Source organism: Leopardus geoffroyi, chromosome C2 (assembly GCF_018350155.1).
Source record: "Leopardus geoffroyi isolate Oge1 chromosome C2, O.geoffroyi_Oge1_pat1.0, whole genome shotgun sequence".
NCBI classification, from domain to species: Eukaryota; Metazoa; Chordata; class Mammalia; order Carnivora; family Felidae; genus Leopardus; species Leopardus geoffroyi.
In genome coordinates this window covers 87,433,506-87,461,444 of record NC_059333.1, presented here as the reverse complement: position 1 = coordinate 87,461,444, position 27,939 = coordinate 87,433,506, and the positions used below count along the sequence as shown (strand labels likewise).

Below are 27,939 nucleotides of genomic sequence, written 5' to 3'. Positions count from 1 at the left end.
CTTTATTTTGATATTTCTGATTCTTAGTATTTGGACCTTTTATTAAAAATTATTGAGACTGTGTTTCCCTGTATCTCATTTTCCGCTTAACACTGCCTTCCTTTTGAGAATTCAGGAGCAGCGCTGTATACAAAAAGATACTAAGTTTGTGATTGGAGGCAAACAAGAAGGTAATAACAGAACCTAGATCCTTTGGTTCTCAGGCAGCTGCTTCGTGTGGGAAAATAACTTCTTCCTATCTATAGACCCATGTTTGTGTACCTGTTTATGTGTGGTGTGAGTGGAATATGGCTCAATCGCTCTTTGTCACCATAGTTCCAAACATCTAAATATACAAACATGATCTGGGATCCTGGCATCCATGTGAATGTAAGGCTGAAATGTCCAGGGAAATACTGTGACAAGACATTTCCTTGAGCCTTCACCTAACCTTTAGCAGAGATTAGCCAAGCAGATAGGTGATGACTTGATAAATAACAAGCTAGAGGAGCTCAGTTTTCTTACTGGAAATTCTGCACAGCCTGAGGACAACAGGACTAGTTATATTATGGAGTTTCCCCCTCTGGTTTACAATGCAGTATTTTAATAACTCCTAGAGGGGGAAGGGGACAGAGAGAGAGACGGAGACAGAGAGAGGGAGGTTGACATTTTATTTTTAAAAAATAGCCCTCATTCATTGACTACCCGTTATGTGCCTGATCTCTTGTCTACAATTTCTTATGTACCCTTGTATAAACTGTGTGAGGTAAGAGCTGTTATCTCCATTCTACACGTGAGGAAACTAAGGTTTAGAGAGTTTGTGACTTGCTCAAAGTTACATTAAATTTTGGAGCTGGGATCGAACCTTGGGTTATCACTTCTGAAATCCTGTGCTTTGTTCCATCTTACAGTGTTACGAAAGACATTCCAACCCATTCTTACGCAATCAGGAGCCTGGTACCCGGCAAATCATAATTAACAATTTATTCCTTTAAAAATCTTTAAGAATTGAATATCTAGCACGTGTATCTATTTTAATTGTAAAGCTGTATGATGGGACTCAGTCTTTATACATCTGTCACTTATTAGTAAGTATTCACAACTTAGGAAAGATGGTAGACCTACATTTACTCCTGGTTTGGGGCAGATGGATGGTTGTCAGAGGAGAGAATCGTAAATGTCATGACCTTTGTTTGTCACTGCTGTGGATTTCGGGCTTTCTCAGTGAGTGCTGCCTTGGTGTAGAATGTTTTCTCTTCACTTCTTGTTCTTTGTTTTTGTTTTCTCCTCAGATCTAGATACTGATGACGATTTAAATAGCGACGATTATGAATATGAAGATGAAGCCAAACTTGTTATATTCCCAGACCACTATGAAATAGCACTACCAAATATTGAGGAGTTACCAGCCCTGGTCAGTGAGTGTGCACGGCTGCTAGCTAGATGCGCGTGACTCTCTGTGTCAGGTGTGTGTGCGTGTGCGGTGTGTGTGCATGTGGAGGTGGGGAAGGAGGGTTGAATGAGAGAAGAGGAGAATGAGCATGATCATGAGCATACTGCTTCTTCTCTGTGAAAGGGTCTTGCAGGGTGAGGTCTCAGTAGTGTTGGGCCAGATACCCTTTGCTGCGCGTTACTCTCGGTGCTGTACAAACATTGGGTTGGCCTCCCCCCAGGTGGCCTGGCTCCCCACTCCTGCTCCGTGAGCTGGTCCTCTGTCTCCCCACCAAGGTGGGCTGGCCTCCGCCAGGCGAGCTGGCTTCTTGCTGCTTGTAGTTTACAGTCTGTTGCTTAGATTTTCACACTGTGCCCCTGAGATATGCAGGGGCTGCTGGAGAGGGGTGTCTTCTCATGAGAGGAGTGGCTATATTTTTATATCTTCTGCATGTTAGCCCTCTGTGTGAGATTTTGTTTGGGGGAGAAATAAGGACTCCTCTGCCAAAACAACCGCAACACGATTATAAAAATAACCAAACGTTTACAAATTACAAGTCTGCGGGAGCTCTGTGGTAATGTGAGACTCCTTGAAAGTTTTGTTCCTCATGAGGACTAAGATTACTTTCTAGGTTTTAACATTTAGATTTAGTGGTGGATTTTTCTTCTCTTCCCTTCCCTTGTTTTTTTTTTTTTTTTTGTGGAATGGCTTTCATCTTCCTGAGCAGTTGTGAGGAAGCCAGGTTCTGTTTTAGTTTGAGGCTGTGAAGGGGCGTGGAGCTCCTACAAGGACACAACTGTGTTTCCTGTTCTTTCCTGTATTGTCTCCCTCACCCCATCCTTCTCTGCTTTGTTCTCTTCCCTTTCTTTTCCTCTTTTCCAATGTGTGCATACCTTGAATTGTCAGAGCCTGGCCACCAGTAGTAGTGGGGTCAGGGTCAGTTGAGTTTAGGTATGCTAGTTCTTTTTTTTCCCCTCCTCACACTCCAGAACAAAAGCCAGGTGTTTAGGTCCCGGAATCTTCAGGACATTGTGTGACTCTGTGTCCACAGCCACCTGCTCACTTGCCTCTGCCAGGAGGGGGAGGGTGTTTGTGCTTGGGGTTCCCATGTCATTAGGGACCAGGTTTCTACCATACAACCTCTTTTGCCCCTGACCTACTTTATCCCTAAATACAAGACCACAGAAATGAAAATGTTGTGTATTTACCTATTGTAGTTCTTTCCTTTAATTATTCTATGTGACCTATCCTTTTTAGTGCTAAGTGCAAAGTGTTTAGCAGTGCACAGAGAATTAAATTACCTCTCCTTTCTCCAGTTCCCTGTGTTGACTCATGTGGCTGTTACCAAGGATAAAATATGAGTGGGCAAAATGGTCTTACCTCGTCCCATTACCTGAAATTATATACTAAAGCTTGTATCTCCATGATACTGAGAGTACTTACTGCCTGCCCTTGTTTAATAAAACTCTTATGTCTGCTGTCGGAAAAGAAAGAAAGAAGCACATTGTGAATAAATGTCGTGAGAAATAGTTTTTCTCTCGCTCACTTATGAAGAAAAAGTCTGTGTGAAAAAAGTTGATGAAAGAGCCTTTAAGTGTTTTTTAATTATTCTTATATTCACAATATACTTTGATCTCACTCACTTAAGAAGGAAAAGTCTGTGTGAAAAAAGTTGATGAAAGAGCCTTTAAGTGTTTTTTAATTATTCCTGTATTCACAATATAATTTGAAGTGTGAATACTTTTAGTTAAAATTGAAGTGTCATAGGAATCTGAATCCAGCAATAAATGTTATAATTTTTAACACAGAATCTTTTAGAATTAAGAAATACTTAAAAAGAATTTTTAAAAAAGGGGAGAGGGAGGATTATTTGGAAGTTGGGGTGGAGAGATTGAAGGAAACACCTGTATTTATCTGATGGTAAAATAATAGGATTTATTTATATAATAGGATTTATTTATTTATTTATTGAAACCTAGCTCCTGTATTTTCTTTTTATGCTTCTGCTACATATTTGGTGTTTGATATTCTCTTTTTAAGCTTTTAAATTACAAACATTATTGAGCTCAAAATCACCCAACCAGATGACTCTTCATCTTTTGAGCTTCTCAGCACAGAAAAAATTGCGTTTAAGATAGGAACTCCTTGGATGGTCCCGGACAGTTAAACCACCTCTCAGTGATGCAGAGTTCACAGACACATAGCATTTGAAGCTCAGTAGGGATCTTACAGCCTGAAATCCAATGCCGCATTTTAGATATCAGGAACTCAAGCAGTGGTGTGCTTGTAAATATTTAGCAACCAGCTCCCTGGGGGAAAAGCCCTGCTTTGTAGTGTTTGATGATTTCCATGGTGTAAATATTCCCACCATGGCTGATTTCAGGCTAACATGATGTCTCTGAATGCAGTGTTGAAAAGAGAACGCGCAGTAGCACACCATTAAACAGAATTTCCACCAGTCACATAACGTAGATGTAAATAACCTCAAGAGCACACGGAAGATCGGAAGTTATAGAACAGGAAGTGAAGAGTTTTGAATATTTGTTACCTTTTAAAAATGTATTTTACTTAATTGTAAGTTTTTGTAATTTAATTACAAAACTAATGGTTGTGCTTAACAACCGTCTTGCAGAATTTCTTAAAATTTAACAATCAATTTTGTAAGCCAGTTTGAGGTCAGTTCCAGAACACTACTGAATTTGAAGCCTATGGAGACCTGGGATGGAGCCAGGACTAGTATCACGTTCTTTCTCTTCACTCTGGACAACAAATCCAGGGAACCAGAGAAAGATAATTCGTAGTATAATTACAGGATAATGGATTCTGATCTTCAGCTGTGATCCATACAAACGGTCACTAAGTGATTTCAGATGATACTCTGAAAACACTAGATCAGTGTTTTATAGTGGCCCAGAAGTTTAAGGAAATTTTGTTGAATGTCACCAAGAAGCGTATTCAAAGAAAAGAGAGAATATTATAGTCAAATCTTGGTCAACATTATTGTGCATTGTAAACCAGAGCACTTTAAAAAGATCTAATGGGGTGGAGAAGATTCAGAGGAGGACAGGGAAGGAATTGAGGTAGTCGTTGAAGCAACAAAGAGATTGTAATAACAGACCAGACTAAAAAGATTCGGATGTGTAGTTAGAAGTGCTAAGGCAGCACAGAAGTGTTAAGGCAGTCCAAACCCATAGAATCAGGAAGGGGGTTTATGGTGACCTCAGCCCTGTTTTCTAGGGTCATTCCTGGAATGAAGTGGGAGATGAATTTTGATAATTGAAAGAAAAGACTAATTGTATGTATAAAAGTGTTTGTAGTGAGAGATGAATGGGAATATCTCTTAAATTTTTTCTTTAATGTTTATTTTTGAGGGAGAGAGAGACAGAGAAAGACAGAGAGAGACAGAGCATGAGGGGGGGAGGGGGGGAGACACAGAATCGGAAGTGGGCTCCAGGCTCCGAGCTGTCAGCACAGAGCCCAATGCGGGGTTTGAACTCACGAACCATGAGATCATGACCTGAGCCAAAGTCTGACGCTTAACTGACACAGCCACCAGGTGCCCCAGGAATATCTCTTTAATAGGTTTAGATATATTTATGGATGCCTGACGTGTAATGGAGTATAAGCTTTTTTTTAAAAAAATGTTTATTTATTTTGAGAGAGAGAGAGAGAATGAGAGTGAGAGAGAGAGCAAGCCCATATGAGCCAGGGAGGGGCAGAGAGAGAGGGAGAGAATCCCAAGCAGGCTCCATGCTGTCAGCACAGAGCCTGATGTGAGACTTGATCTCAGGAACTGTGAGCTGGAATCAAGAGTTGGGACGCTTAACCAACTGAGCCACCCAGGCGCCCCCGAGTATGAGTTTTTTTGAAGGCAGAGACCTCTTCCTTATTCCTGACTGTGTCATCACTTGGTAGTACCTTGCAGTTTTATGCCACGGAAGGATAGGATTTGATGTTCACAGCAGACCGCTCTGGCTGCTATGCAGAAGAGGGGCAGGAGTAGGAGAAAGGAAACTGCAAGGAGGCTGCTGTGTAGCCGTCTGGGTGAGCTGTCTTAGTGGCTGGGACAAGAGGAGTGTGGTTGAAGTTGAGAAGAGGAAGGTTCCAAATAGAGTTTGCATGTAGGAGTGATAGGAATTGCTCATGGTTTGGGTGGGGGTGGATGGAAGCTGAGGGAACTTCCTTCCTTGCCTCTTAATGAATTCTAGGGCCACCCAGGGGAAAATACTGTGCATGAAGTTCAGCTAATTGTGTGGGATCTTAGTGATGTAGAATACAAACCTAAATAGAAAAAAAAACCATTAAAACCATCCAGTGGCTTTTATTATATTCAGAGTTGGGCATTCATCGCCACTATCTCATTGTAGAATATTTTCATTAGCCTGCAGCCATCACCCCTCAACCTGTCATCCCTCCCAGCCTCTGGCAATTACTAATCTACTTTCTGTCTCTGTGGAACTGCCTGTTCTGGACGTTTCATATAAATGGAATCATACGATGTACATAGTTCTTTGTGGCTGGCCTTTTTTAAACCTTACATATATTTTCAAGATTCACTCATGTTGTAGCATGTATCAGGACTCCATTCTTTTTCATTGTTGAATTTCCATTGTGTAGACATATGATATTTTATTTATCCACTTAACATTAACAGGCATTTGGGTTGTTTCTGCTTTTTGGATGTTATAAATAATACTTCTGTGACATATGTGTACAATAGTCTTTGTATGGGTACATATTTTCATTTATCTAGAATACATACCTAGGAGTTGAATGCTAGGTTATATGGTAACTCTGTTTAACCATCTGATGCCTAGGTATATTTAACCATTTGAGGAGCTGCCAAACTGTTTGCCAAAGTGGCTGTACCATTTTACATTCCCACCAGAATATGTTTTTAAAGACAGCTAGAGATAGTTTTTATAGCATTAAGTAAATGGCAAATGTGGTGATAAGGCATATGTCCAGGATCATAACAGTTTGGGAGAAAGCAGAGAATTTGCATCCCCTTCCCCTGTGGTCAGTTGGTGCCAAGCTGGACATCACAGATTTGCTCATGATGTCGACTGATCTGGCACAGAGACACCTAGGCCTGTCCCCATCCAGGGTCACATTTGCACCAGATTAAGAAATGGAGCCGTGCTGCTTGCATTCCATTCAAATGCCCTTGACCACATGCCATTGTGTGATGAGTTGAGGATATTGGATATCTGGGTGTATATTTGTTAGGAGGAAAACACACCAGTTGGGTAAATCCTAGGCATTCCTGTAGCTAATGTCACTCTTGCAAATTGTTGGCCATATACTTTTCACTCAGCTTGCTAAGAAATCGTTAAATCTGACTCCTGTGCTTGGGTTTACAAACTGGATTTGGTTTCTTGCTATCTTGTGTCATTATCAATAATATTGCACACTCCAGGTTAGGGATTAAACCTAGCTAGATTCATGGAGAAAGTGCTGGAATTAGCTAACTAGGATCTTGCTTTTATGGCAACTGCTGTTTGAATTTTCTTGGATTAGCCTGTATTTATTAATAAAGTTTTAAATTTGTTTTCTAGAAGTTGATGTTCTCTCAAACTGTTTTTACATATGATACCTGGGTTTATCTTACAGGTAACAATTGCTTGTGATGCAGTTCTCAGCTCAAAATCTCCATATAGAAAGCAGGACCCAGACACATGGGAAAATGAATTGCCAGTATCCAAATATGCCAATAACCTTACCCAGTTGGACAATGGAGTCAGGATTCCTCCAAGGTGAGCATCAGCTAGTGAAATGGAACTTTACCCCTTAAAACTGGGCAAAGGAATATTTACTTTTCTACCTTTTCTCTGAATTAGCAGTTACACATATTTTTACCAGATGCCTTTGATTAAAAATAAGCTCAAAATTCTTTCTAAAAATATCTTTACCTTTGTAGATTCTGAACATGTCGAGCCCATACCCCTGAGCCCATCCTACCCCTAGGTTTCCAGTGGTAGGTACCCGCAACTCTTTGCTTGAGGGCTTTCTCTGGCTGCTTGAGGCTAGGTAGGCCTGGCCATGTGTCAGTTAGAAATGCCACAGAGTTGGGGCGCCTGGGTGGCTCAGATGGTTAAGCATCCGACTTTGGCTCAGGTCATGATCTTGTGGTTTGTGGGTATGAGCCCCATGTCAGGCTCTGTGCTGACAGCTCAGAGCCTAGAGCCTGCTTTGGATTCTGTGTCTCCCTGTCTCTCTGCCCCTCCCCTGCTCATGCTCTGTCTCTGTCTCTCTCAAAAATGAACATTAAAAAAGAATTAAAAAAATTAAAAAGAAATGCCACAGAGTTAATGTTCCTTCCTATCCTCCTGGAACAGCCCTCAAAACCTCAACCAGTGGCTGTGGGGTGGATGGATAAATACCCTGGACCCTTACCCCTTGAGTGGGCCTATCTCCTGGAGTTCCCCAACTGGACTGAGCCCCAATTGCCCATGATGGTCATCTTGTTGACAAGCCTGGACTGACTTCCTGACCTTTCCAGTCTTATGTTCTTACAGTGCTTCTTGGGATCACCTCCTAAACAAGCTAGTTACATTCAGATCTTTGTTTCAGAGTCTGCTTCTAGGGGACCCCAACTTATAAAAGTCTTTGGTTGTCTCATTTTTGGCTGGAATATTCTTTGGTCTACATTAGCATCTCCTATCAGGTCTGTTGTGTTTCAGAGGCAGGTACTCGAGACAAAGAGTGGATGGATTAGGAGGGTGTCTAGTCTTGTTGAATCCTGCCTGTACCGAATTCCCATTCTGTGTGGTCTTAGGGGAAGACAGGCTACTTCTGGGCCTCAGTTTCTCCCTTTGACAATGGGGCTGGTAATACTGATTCGGAAGGGTGTTTATTAGAATTAGGAGATCAAACTTCTGGAGAATTAGGTGATCAAACTTCTGGAAGGTACCTAGCACATACCCGACACTTAACCTTCAGTGAAGTTGACATTCTTTCTACTTAATACAGATTTACTGTGTAGTAGCATTTGTTTAAACTAGTTTTACTAAGTGTGGCTAATGCTTTAGAACTTTACATGTTTATATACATGGGATCCTTAGTATCTTAGATTTACATATTATTTCTTAGTGTCCCTCACATCGGAATTTTAAGGAAATGACCTCCCCTCCCAATCTCAGGTTCTATGTCAGTTTTCTAAGGTAAAACCCATTGTGGAGGCAGACGGTACTGATTGGTCCTGCTGCTCTGAGAGGGGTGACATTAATATTTTGAAGGGAGAAAAGGAGGAAAGAAGCACTGGTTTCTGTTGTCCACTGACCGTTTCCTGTGACCCCCAGCTTGAGACACTCTGTTTTCTTAGATGTTAATTTTCTAACTATGCTCTGAGTTCTGGCCATACCAACTGCTCTTCAATGACTTTTTCAGTGGTTGGAAGTGTGCCAGGTGTGACCTTCGGGAAAACCTCTGGTTGAATCTGACCGATGGCTCCGTGCTGTGTGGGAAATGGTTCTTTGACAGCTCCGGGGGCAATGGCCACGCGCTGGAGCATTACAGAGACATGGGCTACCCTCTGGCTGTGAAACTGGGAACCATCACTCCTGACGGGGCAGGTGAGTGTGCCTTTACTGACCTGGGGAACTTGCAGTGGCTCCGTCTTCATTTAACCAGTGCCTTCATTCCCAGGGTGGAGGGTGGAGGGTGGAGGCCATGACATAGCTCATGTTTGAATCTTGATTCTGCTTCGTACTAGCTGTGAGGTCTTGGGCAAGTTTTCAAATACTTCTCAGCTTCAAGTTCCTCATCTTGAGGATGATCAGGGCATCTCCCTCATAGGGGAGGGAGGCTAATGTGTATAAAGTATTTAGCCCAGTTCATACAGTAAGGCTTTAATAAAAGTTAGTTGCTACTGTTCACTCTTATTATTATCTTTTTGTATATCTCTTGGTTAAGAGGACAGGGGTAGGAACCAAGACCTGTGAAGTGAACAGGGATAATCAAACCACAGTAGAGGGAAGCCCTAGAATTCATTAGGGGTTAGTATCGTTTCAGGAACAAATGGGTTCATTATGGAGAAGAGGGGTTTTAAAGGCTGTTGTGTGACATCAGCTGGCAGCAAAGGGTTGGATTTGGTTCCTACTTGTACTGTCATCTTCAGAGTTGGCTGTCTTTATGCTCTCACACTGTATGCTCTCAAGTGTTACTTTTTGGCCACGTTTGTTTAGTTAATTCCATCTACCATTTTGTGATGGAAAAGGGAAATCATATCAGGATCAATAACAAGAAACTTAAATACTGAGCAATGGCCATAAGAATCCATCATGTAAGTGTCATTGAAAACGTTTACTAAGCATAGATCTGGACCAACAGCTAGGTCAGTCTTCTTCATCTTTCCAAGCTTTAGTCTCTGTTTCTTCTTCATTTTAAGGTACGATGATTTTTTTAAGAGACGTACAAAGACATTTGTCTTTTCTTCTGTTCTCTTTCTAGGACTGAGTTAGCCTGCTTCAGAGTTAATTGGTTAGGGTGTTTTCACCAAATGTGGCATACTTCTTGTCTACCATGCCTTTTCCATCAAACAGGTTTTGTTTTTCATTTGTTTTATAATTGAGGGCTGACAGTTTAGTCATGTCAAGACCTTTTGATTCACATTTTGGATTATTTTCCTGCTTCCACAGTTATAGTGGACTAATGTTTAACTCATTAGAGATAAGTAGCTGCAAAAGTCCCAATTCCTGGTCCCAAACCTTCCTCCCGCAAATGGATAAACCTCTCCACAAGCCAGGTTGAATCCTAAGAGTTCTAGGATCTGAAGAAGAAATTCAGGACGTGAAGTTGGGTTGGGGGTTACAGCAAGTTTCTTACAGGTCTTCCCTATGTTGAATGACTGCTGTATGAGGCAACCATCATTGTCCTTCTAGGGGGCTACAGAGGGAAGGGTTTATAATGTAGGAATTCTAATGGGCAAAATTGCAAGGGGAGAATAATTTGGATGTGTCTTCTTTCTATGTTGTTTTTTGTAGTGCTTTGATAAGACCAGTTATTAGAAGTCCAGTTCTCGGAACAACCTAAGACTACAACTATTTGTATACATGGCTTAGTTCTCAAATTTCAGTTGTTTTAGGGCAGAGCTCTGTCTTACTCATCTTTGGGTTCTGTATGAAATCTTACACATGGTATGCCCAAATACTTTTGTTAAATAAACCAACTGGTATGTAAGTATTTAAATAATTAAATTCTGTTTAAATGTATGCTAATAATAAAGGCAGGGGTTAATTCTGTTCTCTGTGCATCTTTAAATTTCCAGAAGCCTTTTTTCCGCATGACACTTACTTTCAAACTATGATTTAGGGTACATCTAAAGCTTTTTTCCTTACAGCTTGAGGAAGGAATGTTTTATATTTGCCCCTTGATTAGACAAGAAGCAGATATTTAGTGTAACATATTTAGAAAACAGAAAAGCTTAGAGAAGTAAATAAAAATCGCTAGTAATACCATTTGGCAAATCACTTCTAACAATTTGGGTATTTCCTTTTAGTTTTTTTTCCATGTTTTAAGGCCTTGATAAATTCTTTCTTTAAAATTTTTTAATTAACATTTTTAGAAATTTTATCTATTTGGGAGAGAACACGAGTGTACAAGTCGGGGAGGGGCAGAGAGAGAGAGGGAAGAGAGAGAGAATTCCAAGTAGGCTCAGTGCTGTCAGTGCAGAGCCAGATGCGGGGCTCAAGCCCATGAACTGTGAGATCATGACCTGAGCCAAGATCAAGAGTTAGAAGCTTAACTGACTCAGCCACCCAGGTGCCCCAAGGCCTTGATCAATTCTTACACAACACTCAACAGCACCCTCAACCCCTGCCCCACATTTTTACAAAAATGGAATCATAGTGTATAAAATTTTATTCCTTATTTTCCTCTATTTAACATTAAATATGTATATATTCCATGTTATTAAATATTCTTCAATAAATATTCTATGATAGTTCCATAAATTATTTCACTATTCTCCTATGAGTTGTTATAATTTTTTTGCTATTCTGATGAGTATCCTTACATATATGGAAATCTTTGGCTGTTTGTCTAATGATATATTTAGGATAAATTCTTATGGACAAGGATTGATCCTTTTACATTTTCAATTGCTGAATTTCTTTTAAACAGTCATAGTAATTTACTTCTCAGCAGGGTATGAGAATACTCATTTTAGCCAATCTTTGACAACTTTCAGTATTCACAATTTCTTTTAAATGTTTATTTATTTTTGAGAGAGAGAGAGCAAGCAGGAGAGGGGCAGAAAGAGAGGAGGACAGAGGATCCCAAGCAGGCTCTGCGCTGACAGCTGAGAGCCTGTCATGGGGCTTGAACTCATGAACCGTGAGATCGTGACCTGAGCTGAAGTCAGACGCTTAACCAACTGAGCCACCCAGGTGCCCCAAGTATTCACAACTTTTAAAAACCTTTGCTAATCTTGTATCTTGTTTTCTTTTGCATTACTAGTAAGGCTAAACATTTTTCATAGTAATTTTGGCCATTTGTAGTTCTATTTGTGAATTTTGTTGGTTGATTTTCTAGTAGTGTATGTGTAGGTGTTCCTTATTTGTTTAAAAAAACTCTTTAGCGACTAAGAATATTAATTCATTATCTGCCACAGTTAAGTGCTTTTTTTGGTTTTGTTTTGTTTTTTTAAAAATGTTTGAGAGAGAATGCGTGCCTGCACATGCAAGTGGTGGAGGGGCAGAGAGAGAGAGAGAGAGAGAGAGAGAGAGAGAGATTCCAAGCAGGCTCTGTGCTGTCAGCATAGAGCCCTACTCGGGACTCAATGTCACTAACCAGGAGATGATGACCTGGGCCCAAATCAAGAGTTAGACGCTTAACTGACTGAGGCACATGGGTTCCCCTGTTTTTTTTCGTAGAGGAGGGACAACTTTCAGGGTTTTTCCTCTCATGTAATTGAGAACATTTGAATAAGTACTTCTGTTTCTATCATTGAAGGCATAAGACAACCAGCGATGTAGATCATATAGCTTGTGATGAGGGTTCTTGAATTGATTCACCTGCAATAATGTTCACTTTTTGAAGAAAGATCAGGGTTTGATTTCTGCTTGCCTTATGCAGTGTTGCACAATGATTATTTTTAGTCTAATTATCATATTAGTTTACGGATGTATCAATTTTAGTTTCTTTTAAGTCTGTTTAATAGATTGCTAACTATAACTCATTTATTTTAAAGTCAAATAAGTTAATGAAAACATACCTGAAGTTTGCCTTCATGTCTGATGATGAGCCTTGTGGACATTGAGGCCTAGGAGGGTATGGTGCCCCCTGTCTAGGGTGGCCACCTCCTGGTGAAGGTACCACTGCCAAGGGTCCCATCTCCATTCTCACTGGGTTCCTCCAGGCTAATTCAACTCACAAGAAAGTGTTTATTTTTTAGTTTATAGTGAGAACCACAACTGCCTGTAAGTGGGATGTTTATGTTGGCTTGACCAGTACATTCCTTCCCTGTGGGGAGCTGACTTATATTTAGAATATTGCTTAGTGCACATGGAATCCAAGCAGGTTGCGGACTCAAGTATTTAATGGCAATGTGATCTGATCATCTGGTTTCCTTCTCCCCAATAAGGATATACCTGTTCAGTGAGAAACTCCTACTCACCTTGAGGTCACAACTTAGAATTAGTTCTTCCAAGAAGCCTGGACCATGCAAGCTAGGCCATTGTGGTGGCATGGGTAGTAAAAATGGGCCCCGTATTAAATTCCATTCTGGGTTTCCATGGGTACAGCGACAAACCGAGAAACAGATCACTGTACAAACAAACAAATAAAAAACTTTCCTCTATGGGAGGAGACATTGACTTGGCAAAGCAAGGATGAGGTTCTTGGTAGGAAGGGACTGAGGAAGGACAGAGGCAGGAGAGGGTGTTTTGTTCTTCTGTTGTGAAACTAGTTTACCTAAGAAGAAGCTATAATGCCTTGGTGGCTGCAGGAGAAGCTTCTGGAGATGCCCACAGCAGCTGTGAAATAGCCTGTCCCACCAACCCCTGTGCCAACTCAGTACATCTCAGGATGGTCTTTCCTGAGTCCATTTCACATTTTTTTTCTATGACTACATGTCACATGTCATTTATAAATTCTTCATGATTGCCAAAAGGGTCACAGTTCCTTTTTAGATTTCTTATATGTTACTCACAGAACTGTTTTTATCATTGTGGTAAAAAATAACTATCATGTCTGACCAAATCTTTGGAGCAGTTAATGACTGGAGGTAGGAAACATTAATTTCTCATTATGGCATGAGCCTAACAAGAACTATAGAGTACTGTGTGATGTTCACTTATTTCAAAATCCTAAGCCAATGCCATCAGTTCAGTTCTGGCAATTTTATTATTTTCTAATAAAGTTCAAATAATTAGAGTCTTAAACTCTTTAAGTCTTCAAAACTGTTTCATTAGTTAATAATAACCAAAGTGAAAGTGCCTAGGGAATGTCATTTTCACCTCCCAGCTAGTATTTGAGTGGCATTTTTTTTGTTACTTGCCATAGATTAAAAAATATTATTTATATATTTGTTTCAAATTATTAGTTTAAAGATTTTTGTTGGTGTTTTTAGTATTTAAACTTTTGGGGAAGTATTTCTTTGTTTGTTTCTTTCTTTGTTTCTTTCTTTCTTTTGAGGGGGATGTTTTTCTTGATTGGGCTGGGAATTTTGTCCTTTGTTTTGCTTTTGAGAACACGGAGTTGTACTAAAGAAAGAATATAAATGAAGGTTGCCTACCTACAAGTTAAAATGGGTCCCTAGAGGAAGAGGGATAGCAGAGAAAGCTATATAACATTTAATCTATTAATAATAGAAAGACTGAATTCCTTTGGTGGCCATGAGTCTCCACATGGGTCAGAAGGTTACCATAGTTTCTGTGTGTGTGTGTGTGTGTGTGTGTGTGTGTGTGTGTGTGTGTGTATTTATTTATTCTCCCTGTGATGTTCCAAAGAGGAGGAACCTCTTTGGACAGTCTGTCTTTTCCTGTCCCAGAGAATGCTATCTTTTTAAAAATTTTTTTTTAATGTTTATTTATTTATTTTTGAGATAGGGACAGAGTATGAGTGGGGGAGGGAAAGAGAGAGAGGGAGACACAGAATCCAAAGCAGGCTCCAGGCACTGAGCTGTCAGCACAGAGCCCGACATGGGACTCGAACCCATGAACCGTGACATCATGACCTGAGCCGAAGTTGGATGCTTAAATGACTGAGCCACCCAGGCACCCCAAGAAATTGTGATTTTTGACTCTTCATTCCTGTTAAGGGCTTGCCATGATGCTTCACCAAGTCTCTGAGTCTCCTGAGAGATCTAAGGAAATAGAATGGCACAGAGAAAAAAGTACTGGGCGGGGGGGGGGGGGGTCAGGATACCTGGGTTCTGAGCCGCCTGTGGGGTTTGAGGCCAATTATTTAACCATATGAGCCTCTTTTCCTCACCTGTAAAATGGGCCTGAAGATATCTGTTCCCTCTCCCACAATTGCACTGCTGTGTCAGGACACCGAAGACAGTAGTTTGGAAAGCTTTTGGGGTTATTTGCCAAGAACGCCAAGATGCTAATCCCTCAGGCTCTGGTGCCCAGGGACCGGGCCTGGGGTGGCTGGAACCTCCTGAGTTACCCTGCTGTGCCACATGCATCCTCATTTTCTGTGTGTGCTATGAGGTGGATGCATTTGGGAAGTACTGAACAGTCTTCACTAAATCTCTCACCAGTGGGGTGTGGACACTAACATTGGAAAGAAGGGATGAAGCGGCAGGTGGGAGGTGGAAGTTGGTGAGCTGGTAGGTCTGAGACCATAGAGGATTCCACAGGCAGAATTTTGTTTTGTCTTGGACTTAAAACCTCACCCCAGCCATTCAGCTGCTCCCCAGGGCCTGTGCGTTCCCTTTGTTCCCTCCCAGCCTCCCCCTGCCGTGGCAATCAATTGTTAGGCATTTACATCTGTTTAATTTCAATTATTTTAACTTTAGATGCTGCTTTTTAATTTTTTTGTCTCAGAAATCCTTTTTTTATTTTATCATTTTTTAAATTAATTTTTTAATGTTTGTTTATTTTTGAGAGAGAGACAGAGAGCAAGTGGGGGAGGGGCAGAGAGAGAGGGAGATGTAAAAATATGAAGCAGGCTTCAGGCTCTGAGCTATCAGCACAGAGCCCCATGCGGGGCTCGAACTCACGAACTGTGAGATCGTGACCTGAGCTGAAGTCGGACGCTTAACCTACTGAGCCACCCAGGCGCCCCAGAAATCCTTTTTAAAAAATTACTTCTTGAAATGTCAAAAGACTTGATATATGGGAATAATTACAAAATCTATCTTTATTATGTTCCTTGTTTATCATCTTTCCTTTCTCCACTTGAGTGTAAACTCAGGAGGGGTTTCTCTTGACTTTATTCATTGATATGTCCAAGCCTGGTGCATAGAGGGAGCTCAATAAATACATGTTGAATATTGAACAACTTGGTTAAAAATCTCATTCCTTGTTTTCTCCTCACCCTCTAGATGTTTATTCTTTTCAAGAAGAGGAACCTGTTTTGGATCCTCATTTGGCCAAGCACTTAGCGCATTTTGGAATTGATATGCTTCATATGCACGGGGTAAGAAGGTCGACTTTGTCTGTGTTCCCTCCTTGCAGGGAGGGAACCATTTGGCTTATTTAATATGTAATTCCTGTAACAGGAATCTTGCTTCTATAGGTTTTCGGTTTTAATGTGTGCATTTACTTCTTGGATTTAATTCATTAGCATTTTCTTTTGGTTACCAGCTTAGAATATTTTTTTAATGGTATGATAAAAGTGGCACCTCCTCAAGTACCATTTGTTTTAGTTGGAGTTTACTTGCAAAATTTCTGTCTCCTCTGATGGAGAGTTGCATGAATCACTCCTTGTTCGCTGAAGCGAGAAGGTACGGGAAGATGACCTTTAAAATGATCTGTGACCGACATCACTTTAATTAATTTCAGGAAGGGAAGCAGAGCTCGGGGGTGGAAAGAACAAGCCAACATACTGTTGATGGGAAAAGCTTTGCTTCATTTAATATTGTGTTTTCAAGCCGATATCATGCCTATGTAATGTTTGTCCCTGTGAGGAGCTGTTTGAGTGTGCGTGCTCTGTTGTGGCCCTTCCCTCCCAGCCCGCCTCCCTGTCCTCAGGCTCTCCTCCCCTGTCTCCTCATCCTCATTCATGTCACCTTCTAGTTTACATTCTGTGCTCTTCTTAAACCCCCCTCTTATTTCAGGGCACTCCTGAGGCCCATGATTTTCCTTTGCTTTCCTCTCCAGCTTTCTTGCCTTTCTGTTTGCAGTATTGTGTTGTCTCTTCCCTTGAAGTCACTCCACTTGCTTCTTTCTTTCAGTTCCTATTTGTCTTTCTTCCTCCTCTTATCTCCTTTCCTCAGTCTCTTTCATTTAAAAATTTTTTAAGTTTATTTATTTTTGAGAGAGAGAGAGCATGAGCATGAGTGGGGGAGGGGGAGAGAGAGAGAGGGAGAGAGAGAGAATCCCAAGCAGGCTCAGCAGTGTCAGCACGGAGCCTGATACGGAGCTTGAACTCATGAACTGTGAGATTATGACCTGAGCTGAAATCAAGAGTCAGACGCTTAACTGACTGAGCCACTCAGGTGCCCCCTCTCTTTCATTTTTTAATCTTTTAAAGATGTGTTTCTTTTTTACTGTGGAGAGACATACATAAAATTTACCATTTTAACTGTTTTTAAGCATGTGGTTCTGTGCATTGAGCGTGTTGACATTTTTGTGCAGCTATCACTACCTCAGTCTCTTTAATTAGGTTATTTTTCTGCTTAGCTGGAGGAATAAAAGGAGAGAAACATCCACTGCTGTTAGAAATAACTCTTGGGACATGATCTTTGGGTGATAATTACAAGTAAGGTTGGTTTCCTTCATTGACTTTGCCCCAGACAGAGAACGGGCTTCGGGACAATGACATCAAGCCGCGGGTCAGCGAGTGGGAAGTGATCCAGGAGACGGGGACGAAGCTGAAGCCCATGTATGGCCCCGGGTACACGGGTCTCAAGAACCTGGGCAACAGCTGCTATCTCAGTTCGGTCATGCAGGCCATCTTCAGCATCCCAGAATTCCAGAGAGCGTAAGTGTCTCCCTGCAGACCTGTGCGCACAGCGCTGCCCTTCGTCCACTCCACGTCCAGTCCACTCAGCATGTGCCGGGGACCCTGTCTTCCTCAGCTGCAGGACATTTCACCACATCCTCATGGTGTGACTTCTTGCACTGGAGCTGGGTGAGAACACTTGTCAAGTGTGACGGGAATCAGGTGAGATTAGGAGAGCTTTGTAACTGAGAAACTCACAGGGGTTTGTCATATTAATAATGGCTTCCATTTTTAGACCATCAATCACCCTCTATGCCAAGAAAATATTAATCATCAATCTTCATGGAAGCCTGCCACATTCCTTCCTATAGATGCTCTAGGAGAGATTCAGTGATCGGTTTGATCAGTGTTGCCCTCCTGGTGAGTGGAGTTTCTTGGCGGATTTAAGCTTTTCATTTTTTTGCTACTCAGAATGTGGTTCACAGACTGGCACTGGTCCTAGGACTGCTGGATAGGGATCTGTGATAACTATGGAAATTGAGTGAGGATTTAGAAGTTTTTGTAGCAATTTGACATTGTCATGCTTTATGAGAGGTGTTTCATTTTTTCTTTTATTATATTTTTTAAAGGAGTCACCTGTATGAGTTGAAATAAAACAGCTGGCCCTTCACCATAGATAATTGGGAGCCACTGATGTAGGGTGCTTCCTAACTGTGTGTGTATGGGGCTGCCTTCTTCCTCCCACATGGAGGGGGAGAGCAGCTGTGTCTGTGGCCCTTTTCTTCCCTAGGCTGGGCTTAGATGGGTCGCTGCACAGACTGGGAGTGTGGCTGTGCACTCGTGGGTGTTTAGAACATTATCTTTGGGGTGCCTGGGTGGCTCAGTTCCTTAAGCATCTGACTTTGGCTGAGGTCATGATGTCATAGCTCGTGAGTTCAAGCCCCACATTGGGCTCTCAGTGCACAGAGCCTATTTTGGATCGTCTAACTCCCACTCCCCCCCCACCAAATAATTAAAAATTATAAAAATTAAAGAAAAAGAAAATTATCTCTAGTGTATTCCAGAGCGGGTAGGTTTCTACCATGGTTCAAGTATGGAAGAGGACACATGTGCTTACAGATGGAGGGGTAGGCAGCACACTAGGAACAGCACAGGACAATTTTTTACTCACGTAGAGTTGAAATGCTAATTGCTTTAATGGTGGTTAATCAAAAGTATATCAAATATCCTTTTCTTTCCTCTCTTGGTATTTGAATACTCATTCCTCTTGCTGTTTTCTGGCTTTGGAAATTTGTGGTTAGTTTGCATGTCTAGTTTTCCTTTTCACATCCAGCCAATGAGGAGTGGTTCTGCTCTGCTCAGCAGTGTGCTGGGTGCAGGGGTTCAGTGGTAAACAAAAGGACACGGTGCCTGGCCCCACTTGGGCAAACAGACACTGAATAAATAAATGATCAGAAGAGCAGCTGCATGGTTATAAACATAGTAAGTTCCACGGAGGAAAAGGGGAAGAGGTGATCAGGGAGGATCTCTTTGAAGAAAGGACATGCAAAGGGGTCACACCTTGACCCATATGCAGGAGGAGTGGGGCGGAGGGTTTTAGAGGAAGAGCAAGTTTGAAGCTCTGAGATGGGAAAACCTTTTCAAAGTTATGTATCACACATCGTATTATTTTCACAAATTTTTGCCATTGTCTCCTACTTGTATTGTTATTTGGGGGACAGTATAACTTCGTCTTATGTGTCTCATGGTCCAGGATTTTTAAAAAAAATATTGAAGGAAAGACCTTATGGTAGGTGTTGTATAATCACTATTTCTTTTAAACTAGAATGGAGGAGACTTGTGTTCTTTGGTTACAAAATCCAACATTTTCAGTGCTTTATAGTCTATAGTTTTTGAAAATGCTTTCTACCCTCCAAAGTTTGATGAACAGTTTTATCTTTCTGATTTTTTTTTCTTTAATGAAAAAATGTACCTCACATCTGTGTTTTGGATTTAAGATTCAAATCTCTCAGCTCAGTGTTGTTTCAAGAGTTTTAGAATTTGATATTACTGAATATTTAATTTTCTGATTTCTGCACATTTACTGTATATATTTGAACATGAGCAATCTATTCGTACTCATCCTCAGTCTGCTCATTCTTTTACCAAGTGTCAGTTGATTGAAATACTTGCTTTTCTGACTCCTTTCTCCCCAGCGGGACTAACTCAGTGGGGTTAGATTCAGGGGACAGTGTCTCCATTTTGTAAGTAGAAAGAGTGTCTCACAGAGAGATTAAATGCCTTACGTACAACCACAGTGTAATTTAGAAATGTCAGCCTGACTCCTCGATACTCTTTCTGCCACCAGAACCCAGTTTACATTTCAGAAACTTCTGATGAGGATCCAGTCTAAGTAACCTGGTGTAGTGTACAAACTGAATGAGAGCTAAGATGGATTATCAGATAGCAAAACTGTTTTTCCTTTGAGAGCTGCTAGATTGCAAACTAAAGGTATAATACGTATTTTAAAAAGTATCCAGCATTGCTTCTGTGTTTTAACTTAATTTTGTTGTAATGAAGAATATTTCTCGTCGATTAGAAAAGTAATATAAATTACTAGCAAAATGGGCTTTTCTGACATCAAAGATTTGCCACCTTTAATTTTTTATTCTTCTCCACCAATCTTGCCTGAAAGCATAAGCCTTTTCACTAATGTTCATCTTCATATCATGTTCGAGATATGATAACGACTGGTTTGTAGGAGAGCTGATGAATTCATCATGTTGTGTTTTAACAATTCCTCAGTACAGTCTCTGGCTGTGGACAGTTTTGTTCCAAAGTTTGGTTGATCTCTTATTTGGCTCTTGGTCGACTGAAAATTTCTAGATGCAATTGTTGCCCTAGTGACACATCCAAAAACCATCTGAATGGGACTGTCCCAGAGAAGTGGGCTCTGTTAATTTTGGCATAAGTACATAATATGGGGAATAAATTCTGAGTTTGTAGACAGCAGGTGCCTACAAGTGTCCAGTAGTTGGGGGATCTGATTAGAAGTCATTGCTGACTACTATTTGTCATGGTTCTCTGCTAGGGCTTTATTATAGTAATGCCTTTTATGTTGGTTTGTAGGTAGTCAGTTATGGAAATTGGTTATATGGTTACACAATATAAATGTATTCAACACTTTTTTTAAATTAAAAATGTTTTCATTTGAGAGAGAGAGAGCATGAGCGAGGGATTGGGATAGGGAAAGGGAGAGAGAGAATCCTAAAGAGGCTGCATGGTGGGTGTGGAGCCTGATGCGGGGTGGATCCCATCACCCTGGGATCATGACCTGAGGAAAACCAAGAGTCAGATGCCCAATCAACTGAGCCACCTAGGCGCCCCCCACAAATATTTTATGAGTGCCTTTTACATGTCAGATGCTATTCTAGTTCTGGAGATGCAGTGATTCAGATCATGTATCTGCCTTCATGGAGATTATACTCTCGTATATAATCTCTAGAGAGATGATAAACAGGGAGATAAATAAATTATAGAATTGCAAATACTGAAGCATGCCAAGAAGAAAGTCAGCCAGGGTCAGGTGATAGGGAATTAGGAGGGGTGGAGAGGTGCCTTTTAAACAGACCTGAGATGGAGCAAGGGTCTGTGGAGAGAACATTCCGGGAAAGAGAGCAGATGGTGTGACCTTGAAGCAGGTGTGAGCTTGGCATGTCCTGGCAAAGAAGGGCATGTGGCTGGTGTGTTGTGGTCTAGGGGAGAGGGATGGGAATGAGGTCAGAGAATTGGGCAGAGCAGAGTGCATGAAGTGCCAGTGAAAGGATCTGCTTCTAGATTCTTCTTTCTAGAGCTTTCACACTCAGAGAGTTAAAGCTTGAAAATGGAAAGATGAACAGCACAGAACAGAGGGTATGAAATAGGAAGTGAACTTGAGAAGTGAATGATTGTATAGTGAGATTAGCTGTGGGTGGTGGAAGTTGGCGCTGCTCTGTCAATGTAAACTGGTCAGAAGGACGGGTTGGGGACTGCTCAAGGGATCACAGACAGGGCAGGTACTTCCAGCAAACTGGTTCAGAGCATAGGTTTGGAGCCAGGCTGCCTGGGTGCACTCTGGGCTTCCTCACTCCTTCCTTGGGTGACTTTGGAAGCATCCTGATTTCTTATCTCTCCAATGGGTAACAATAACCATCCCTTCCTCATATGGTTTTCATGAAGACCCAACCAGGTTATATAGAGACCCCTTAAGGGATAGTAGTTGTTACTCCTGTTATCATCATTATTCATTTTGATATGATTGGGATAATTTCCAGCCTTACCATTCGTTTTTGAGATGGCAGTTGTGATGGCATTAGCCGGTGGTTTCTGACTCTGGCTACATGTTATAGTCATTTGGGGGACTTAGAAAAGATTGCAAAGCCCAAGCCTCAGTCTCAGGCAACAACATCAGAACATCTGGGGGTGACCCTGGCTTTGGTATTTTTTTGAGAAACTTTTTAGGTGATTCTAACTTGCACCCAGGGTTGAGACCCACTGATAGAAGCACAATGGAAGGCCATGAAGATAGCTGTAAAGGTAAGATTTCAGGAAAAGTTTTCTTTGGGTGGATGAGTTAACTTTGATAGAAAGACAAGAAGGTCTTAGCTAGGATGGCAGCTTATTTTATTTCTGTTCATTCACTTCCTACGTTTTGACTCCCCCTTGTCATTTTCTAGGTATGTGGGAAATCTTCCAAGAATATTTGACTACTCTCCTTTAGATCCAACACAGGATTTCAACACACAGATGTAAGTGCTGATTAAAAGGTATCTAAAGTTTTTTTTAGAAAAGTATCCAGTAAGTGTTCTTAGTGGTTATTGCTGGGTTGCAGAATTAAAGGCAATTCTCTTTTCTTTTTTATTTTCTGTATTTTTTTTTTTTTATTTAAAAAAAAATTTTTTTTCAACGTTTATTTTTGGGACAGAGAGAGACAGAGCATGAACGGGGGAGGGGCAGAGAGAGAGGGAGACACAGAATCAGAAACAGGCTCCAGGCTCTGAGCCATCAGCCCAGAGCCTGACACGGGGCTCGAACTCACGGACCGCGAGATCGTGACCTGGCTGAAGTCGGACGCTCAACCGACTGCGCCACCCAGGCGCCCCATATTTTCTGTATTTTTAAAAGTGTTATAAAATGAGCGTGTGTTACTTTTAGAAGAAGAAAGATATTAATAGTTATTTATAAAGGACTGAGGCTAGTTTAAAAATGACATCGGTATCAAGAAGAATGAAATAAATAAGTTAGTGTTTAAAGTTTTTAAGATTTATTTATTTTGAGAGAGAGTGTGAGCAGGGGAGGGTCAGAAAGAGAGGGGGGAGAGAGAGAGAGAGAGAGAGAGAGAGAGAGAAAGAATCCCAAGGAGACTCTCTCAGCACAGAGCTGGACATGGGACTGGAACTCACAAACTGTGAAATCATGACCTGAGCCAAAATCAAGAGTCGGAAGCTTAACTGACTGAGCCACCCAGGCCGCCTTAAATAAGTTGTTTTTGAGTAACCAAGATAAAATGTTCCAGCTAAAAGCATTCATAGATAATGTTAATATCTCTATGGGAAAACAACAATGACGTTTTTGTTTTTCTTTGTCCCTCCTGTCCAGGACTAAGTTAGGACACGGCCTTCTCTCAGGCCAGTATTCAAAGCCTCCAGTGAAATCTGAACTCATTGAACAGGTGATGAAGGAAGAACACAAGGTATGTGTCCCAGTGTTTGCCACATTGATATGCAGGTAGGAGGGGACTTAACCAGCTAAAATATGGATTTCCTATGTTTTGGCAATTGGTGGCTGTAAATTTAGGAAGGTATTAGAATAGCTATTTCATTTTGGAGTCTAGGGTGTCTGTGTGCTCTTAAAAGTTGTGGTAAGAAATAGCTAGGGTTGGTGTTTCCAGTCATAGTTGCTTTATGGATTTTATGTGCGTGCCATTGTCACTGGTTTTCAGAACAGTGTTCTTCGTTAGATAGAGCTGAGATGGAAGGAATAAACCTGATACAAATATACAAACATTTTCTCCTTGGGCAGCATAATCTTGGCCCTTATAATGTCTTTTTTCTCCTAGGCCTCAACTTTGTTTGCTAGGATTTCTCAAGAAGCTGGTTGTTAAAAAGCAACACACACATTCCTATTCCACCTCCTCCTCCACCCTGCTCCCACCTTCGGAGTTGGGAATTCTGAATTTCTGGGGAGGGCTGGGTGGTTCTCATTTTTGGTAAGCTCCTAGCAGATTTGTAAACCACACTCAGATATGAGAGACTCAGTTGGCCATTCAGTCACTGTTTGTTGATAGAATAAATGAAAGATGCACCCTGTCTCCTAATAGGGAGACTTGCGTTTCCATGTGCCTACAGAATGGGCTACTGACCCCTCCCTGGGTGGTTCTGTTGCTCAACTCCAGAGGACACTGCTCACAACCTGGTCTTTTTGAGAGGTGCCCTTGAAATTCTGCAGTACACAGCTTACACAGCTGCGTTTGGCAGCCCGGCTCGTGGTGCTGCATATGGCCTGAATGGAGTGCGTGCCCCTTTTCTCTACCACCTGCTCTGCCCTCAGAGTGCTCTGTTTTGACTTAGTGGGCAAATCTGTTTCTCAAGCGTTGACCTCTGTGTTCCCACCTTCAGTCAGTCATCCTTAACAAGACTGACAGCAGGAATTCAAAGTGAATAAACGCTTGTTCATAACAAAGCTGGCTAGTTGGGGGAAGTGGAGAAGCTGGGAGAAGGGAGATTATGAAGGGAGCATTTAGAGGTGGTGTTTGGAGGTGGGGAGAAGGAAGGGGCTTAAGAGGGTGGAGAGGGAAATAGATACTCCGAATGGCCAGGCTGGGAGATCAGAGTGGTGTGGGGGCAGGGAGATGCGTTGGTATCCACCATGGCGAGATAACGAGTCTTTCATCCATCCAAGACTGGAAGGCCCTCATCTGGGACACAGCTGAAGGGATGGTTTGGATGTGGGGCTGGAGTATGGGGGTTATTCAGGCTTCTTCCACCTCTGAGCTCCCATGAATCCTTGAAGAGGTGATGGTGAAAACAGCTGGGCCCAGCATTTTGTTTTCATCACATTTTATCCTGGGTTTTCATCCACGCTGTGTCACTTTGTGGGACACTTTTGGGTCAGAGCCCACCTTCCTTGGTGGAGGAGAAGGAGACTGGATTGGGACTCGGGGACTCTGGCTTCCTTTCCTGGGTCTGCAAGGAGCTGTGAGATCATGGGCTAGTCACGCAAGCTTCCAACCCCAGCGGTCAAATGGCAGAATTGGTGTGGGTGGTGGTTGTGACTGTTGCAGGTGTGAAGGTTGTCTCTCCAGTGTAAATAAAATCTGTGTGTATTCCTGCCTGGTGTTGTGCTTTTGGAGTCTCCTCATTTGAGAAAATATGGAATAAAAATCATCAACTTAGTAATATTTGCAAGTAAAGTTTGGTTTGGTTAATATTACAATGTCCTTTTACATTAGAAAAAAAGTAGTTCTTATATGAGTAAGGCATGTATTTTTTCAAATTCTATGAATAGTGACTGCTTGGGGCCCTTGCCCCCTCCTCACTGTTGGGTTTAGTGACTGTGGTGCAGTAGCTCTGTGATCTCCAGGGTCTGTAGCCTACAAGTGGGAACCCCAGCTTTGTCTGGCCCAACATGGGTAACCCAGCATTTGGGCCATATTTGGCCTGTAGGTATGTTTCCTTGGCCCACACATAAACACCTGAATTTCCAGCTTCTCTTAAACACTAAGACCCTGTGGCGATTCCAGGCCCATGATAGCAGATGGCTGGAGCTGAGTAGCAGCCCTCCCTTCAAACAGGACACACAGTCCCCAGCTGGCTCCAGTCCCTTTGTGATTCGTGACTTGGCCAGTATGCTGTTGCATTTGAGTGTGTGACCTTTAATCTAGGTGATCTGTGAAATCCTTTCCTGCTCCAAGGTACCGTGATCTAATGGTCTTAGAGAAAGGATCCTGAATGTGACCAGTAGTACAATGTGCATCTTAGGAGTGTGGGGAAGACCATCTAGCTGGGTGGGATACAAGTGAGCCTTTGGTTCAGAGATCACCAGGGTCTCTTTAACATTCAAAAGGAGCTTGAGTTGACCATACAATCTGTGGCCCTGGGGGAGTCAGTTTTAAGCTGCTATTTGAACAGACAAGTGATTCATAGTAAAATCTCCATTTCCCCTCCCAGTGGAAGGAATTGCTTTCTGAGGCATCAGGATTTTCACTGGCAGTTGGTTTCAGAGAAACCAGTTTGTGAGACTCTTCTCTGAGGTGTCAGGAGCCCTTTGGTGACGTGGCCTTGTCCCAGGCCTGTGGCTTTTGTGATTTGTAATGTGCCTGAAATGCCCTAAGAGAAGAAAGAAGGTGTGCTAAAGCACAGAAGGGGAAGAATTACAAGAGGAATGTGTTGTGGAAGGGAGAGAGCATGAGAGAGAAGTCAGAGCCACCATGTGGTGGGAAGGCCTTTTTACACGGCCACCACCACCACCAGCAATACTAATCGCTAATATTGCATAGTGCTGAGGAAAGGCCTGGCTCTTCCTGTATGTTCGCTAATGCGCAGAAACCTTGCCTAAAGTTACACAGTCAGTGAGTGGCAGAGCTGGGATTTACACCAGGCAGGCTGGCCCCTGAGTCTGCATTTGACCCCTACATTATTCTGCATCCCTGAGAGTTGTTCTGGCTTTGCTTCAGGCTTTCCAGTGCCTCAGTGTGTGGATGGTGTTGGTGGATGACAACAGGGGGTCCTTAAAGTTTGCAGAATTGCCAGGTGGCCCAGCAACTTGTGTTTCTCAATACCTCTGTCTTACATCTTGGGTCCTTTCTAGGCTACATGCTTCCTAGTATTAAGTTGGTCTTCTGTAGACCAAGGCAAAATCTAGTTTTTATGTACACATGCTTAATGCACATTTTCATCTATAAAAAGATTTGCTGTATTTGTTTTGGGCACTGCCATTTCTACATGAATTTGTTGAATTGATTTTTAAAATTAAATTGCATCTGCTGTAGATAAAACCTCCTCACTTTTATAAAAGGACGCTTTTTCTTCTTCTTCAAAAAATACTCCTGATTTTATGCATTCTAAGACCATGCTTTCACACATTTTAATGCTGAATAACTCTAATTTATTTCTTCTTCCGAAGATAACATGTTTTAAACAATTCTGTATTTTAAACAAACTGCGTTTCTTACATGACAATTCATTTGATTTCCCCTCTAAAAAAAATACTTGATAAGGAATTACTGGTCTTAGTTTTTGATTACCATGAGATTACCAGTGTTCTGCTTTGAGGTGATGTAATTTTACTCCCAAGCATAAGAGCTTTATTTTCGCTAACTTCCATTTTTCTTGGTGGGGAAAATGTAACATTTCTAACTCACTTTTTGAAATATGAAAAATAGCTTGGGGAAAGCCCTCTGTTCCTTTCTCTTTGGAGATTTGGGGTTTGAATCTGGGTTAGGAACTACTGGCCCAAGGTTTATGGTTTAAGATTAATAAAAGTTTATATGAACAGATGCCATACACGTGTACTGGGCGACAGGCTGAGATGCATCTAGCTTTCTTTTTATTCCCGTGGTCTTACAATGTAAATATCCGTACGGGTGTTGCTCTAATGTGATACCAAGCCCCACTCTTCCTGTGTGTTTATTAATTAAAGCTTTAGGCTCAGCGGAATGTGAGTGGAGAGTATCTGGCTGCTTTCTTGGTGCAGAGTTAAACAGAAAGCCCTGTATAAATAAGCATGTGGGAAAGATTCTGAACACCGTAGTCCTCTCGCTAATTTTAGCTGATCTGTTTTGCAATTGCTGATGGAGAAAGTAAGTACAGTATCCTATAAATATGACAGGTTCCTTAGGTGGTTGCTATTTTGGCGACTCCTGGGGCTCCCTCTTAATAAAGTTAGTTGTTGAGACTAGCCATTGCTTCAGGTGTTTTAAGAGCTGGCTCATGGTGAGAGTGCATGCTTCCTGAAGGCAGGTCTGACTCTTAGTCAGGTCTGGTCACTCCCTCTCATCTTGTGTGGTGATAGACCCATAGGAGACACTGGGATGATGTCAGTGACCCACTGCCAACTAAGAGATGTGGTTTCTGTGACTTCGTTCTTTGGTTCTTATTTTGGTTTTTTGGTTTCTTTTAACTAACTGCCTTATCCAGAGCCTGGTCTTAAAAAAAAAAAATTTTTTTTTTTTTTTTAATTTGCAAATATGCACACAAGTAGCATTGTGTAGCTTTAGCAATCACCATTCTGCCAGTCTGGTTTCAGCAGTCCCCCCTGAGCTCAACTTTTCCTCCCTGTTCTCTTCCTCTTTCCTCCCCTTCCTCTCCCTTCTCTTCCCCGCAGGATTTTAACACAAAACCCAAGCATCCTCCTTTTCTACTTGTACATGTTCAGTATGCAACTGTGACTAGAATGCCTTCCCCCCCCACCCCATAAAAATCATGTTAAAAGTTGTTTAAAGTGTTAGTAGCATA

The 27,939-nt window shown here is 41.7% G+C and overlaps 1 protein-coding gene across 1 annotated transcript in view; it reads left to right on the top strand.

Annotated features, from left to right (window-relative positions):
- Positions 1 to 27,939, top strand: part of USP13 (ubiquitin specific peptidase 13) — a 119,453-nt gene that overhangs the window by 43,617 nt on the left and 47,897 nt on the right. The window contains 7 exon segments of the mRNA XM_045502889.1: positions 1,272 to 1,393; positions 7,025 to 7,167; positions 8,801 to 8,985; positions 15,906 to 16,000; positions 17,319 to 17,506; positions 22,162 to 22,233; positions 23,084 to 23,177. Coding sequence (XP_045358845.1) covers positions 1,272 to 1,393; positions 7,025 to 7,167; positions 8,801 to 8,985; positions 15,906 to 16,000; positions 17,319 to 17,506; positions 22,162 to 22,233; positions 23,084 to 23,177 — 899 coding nt within the window.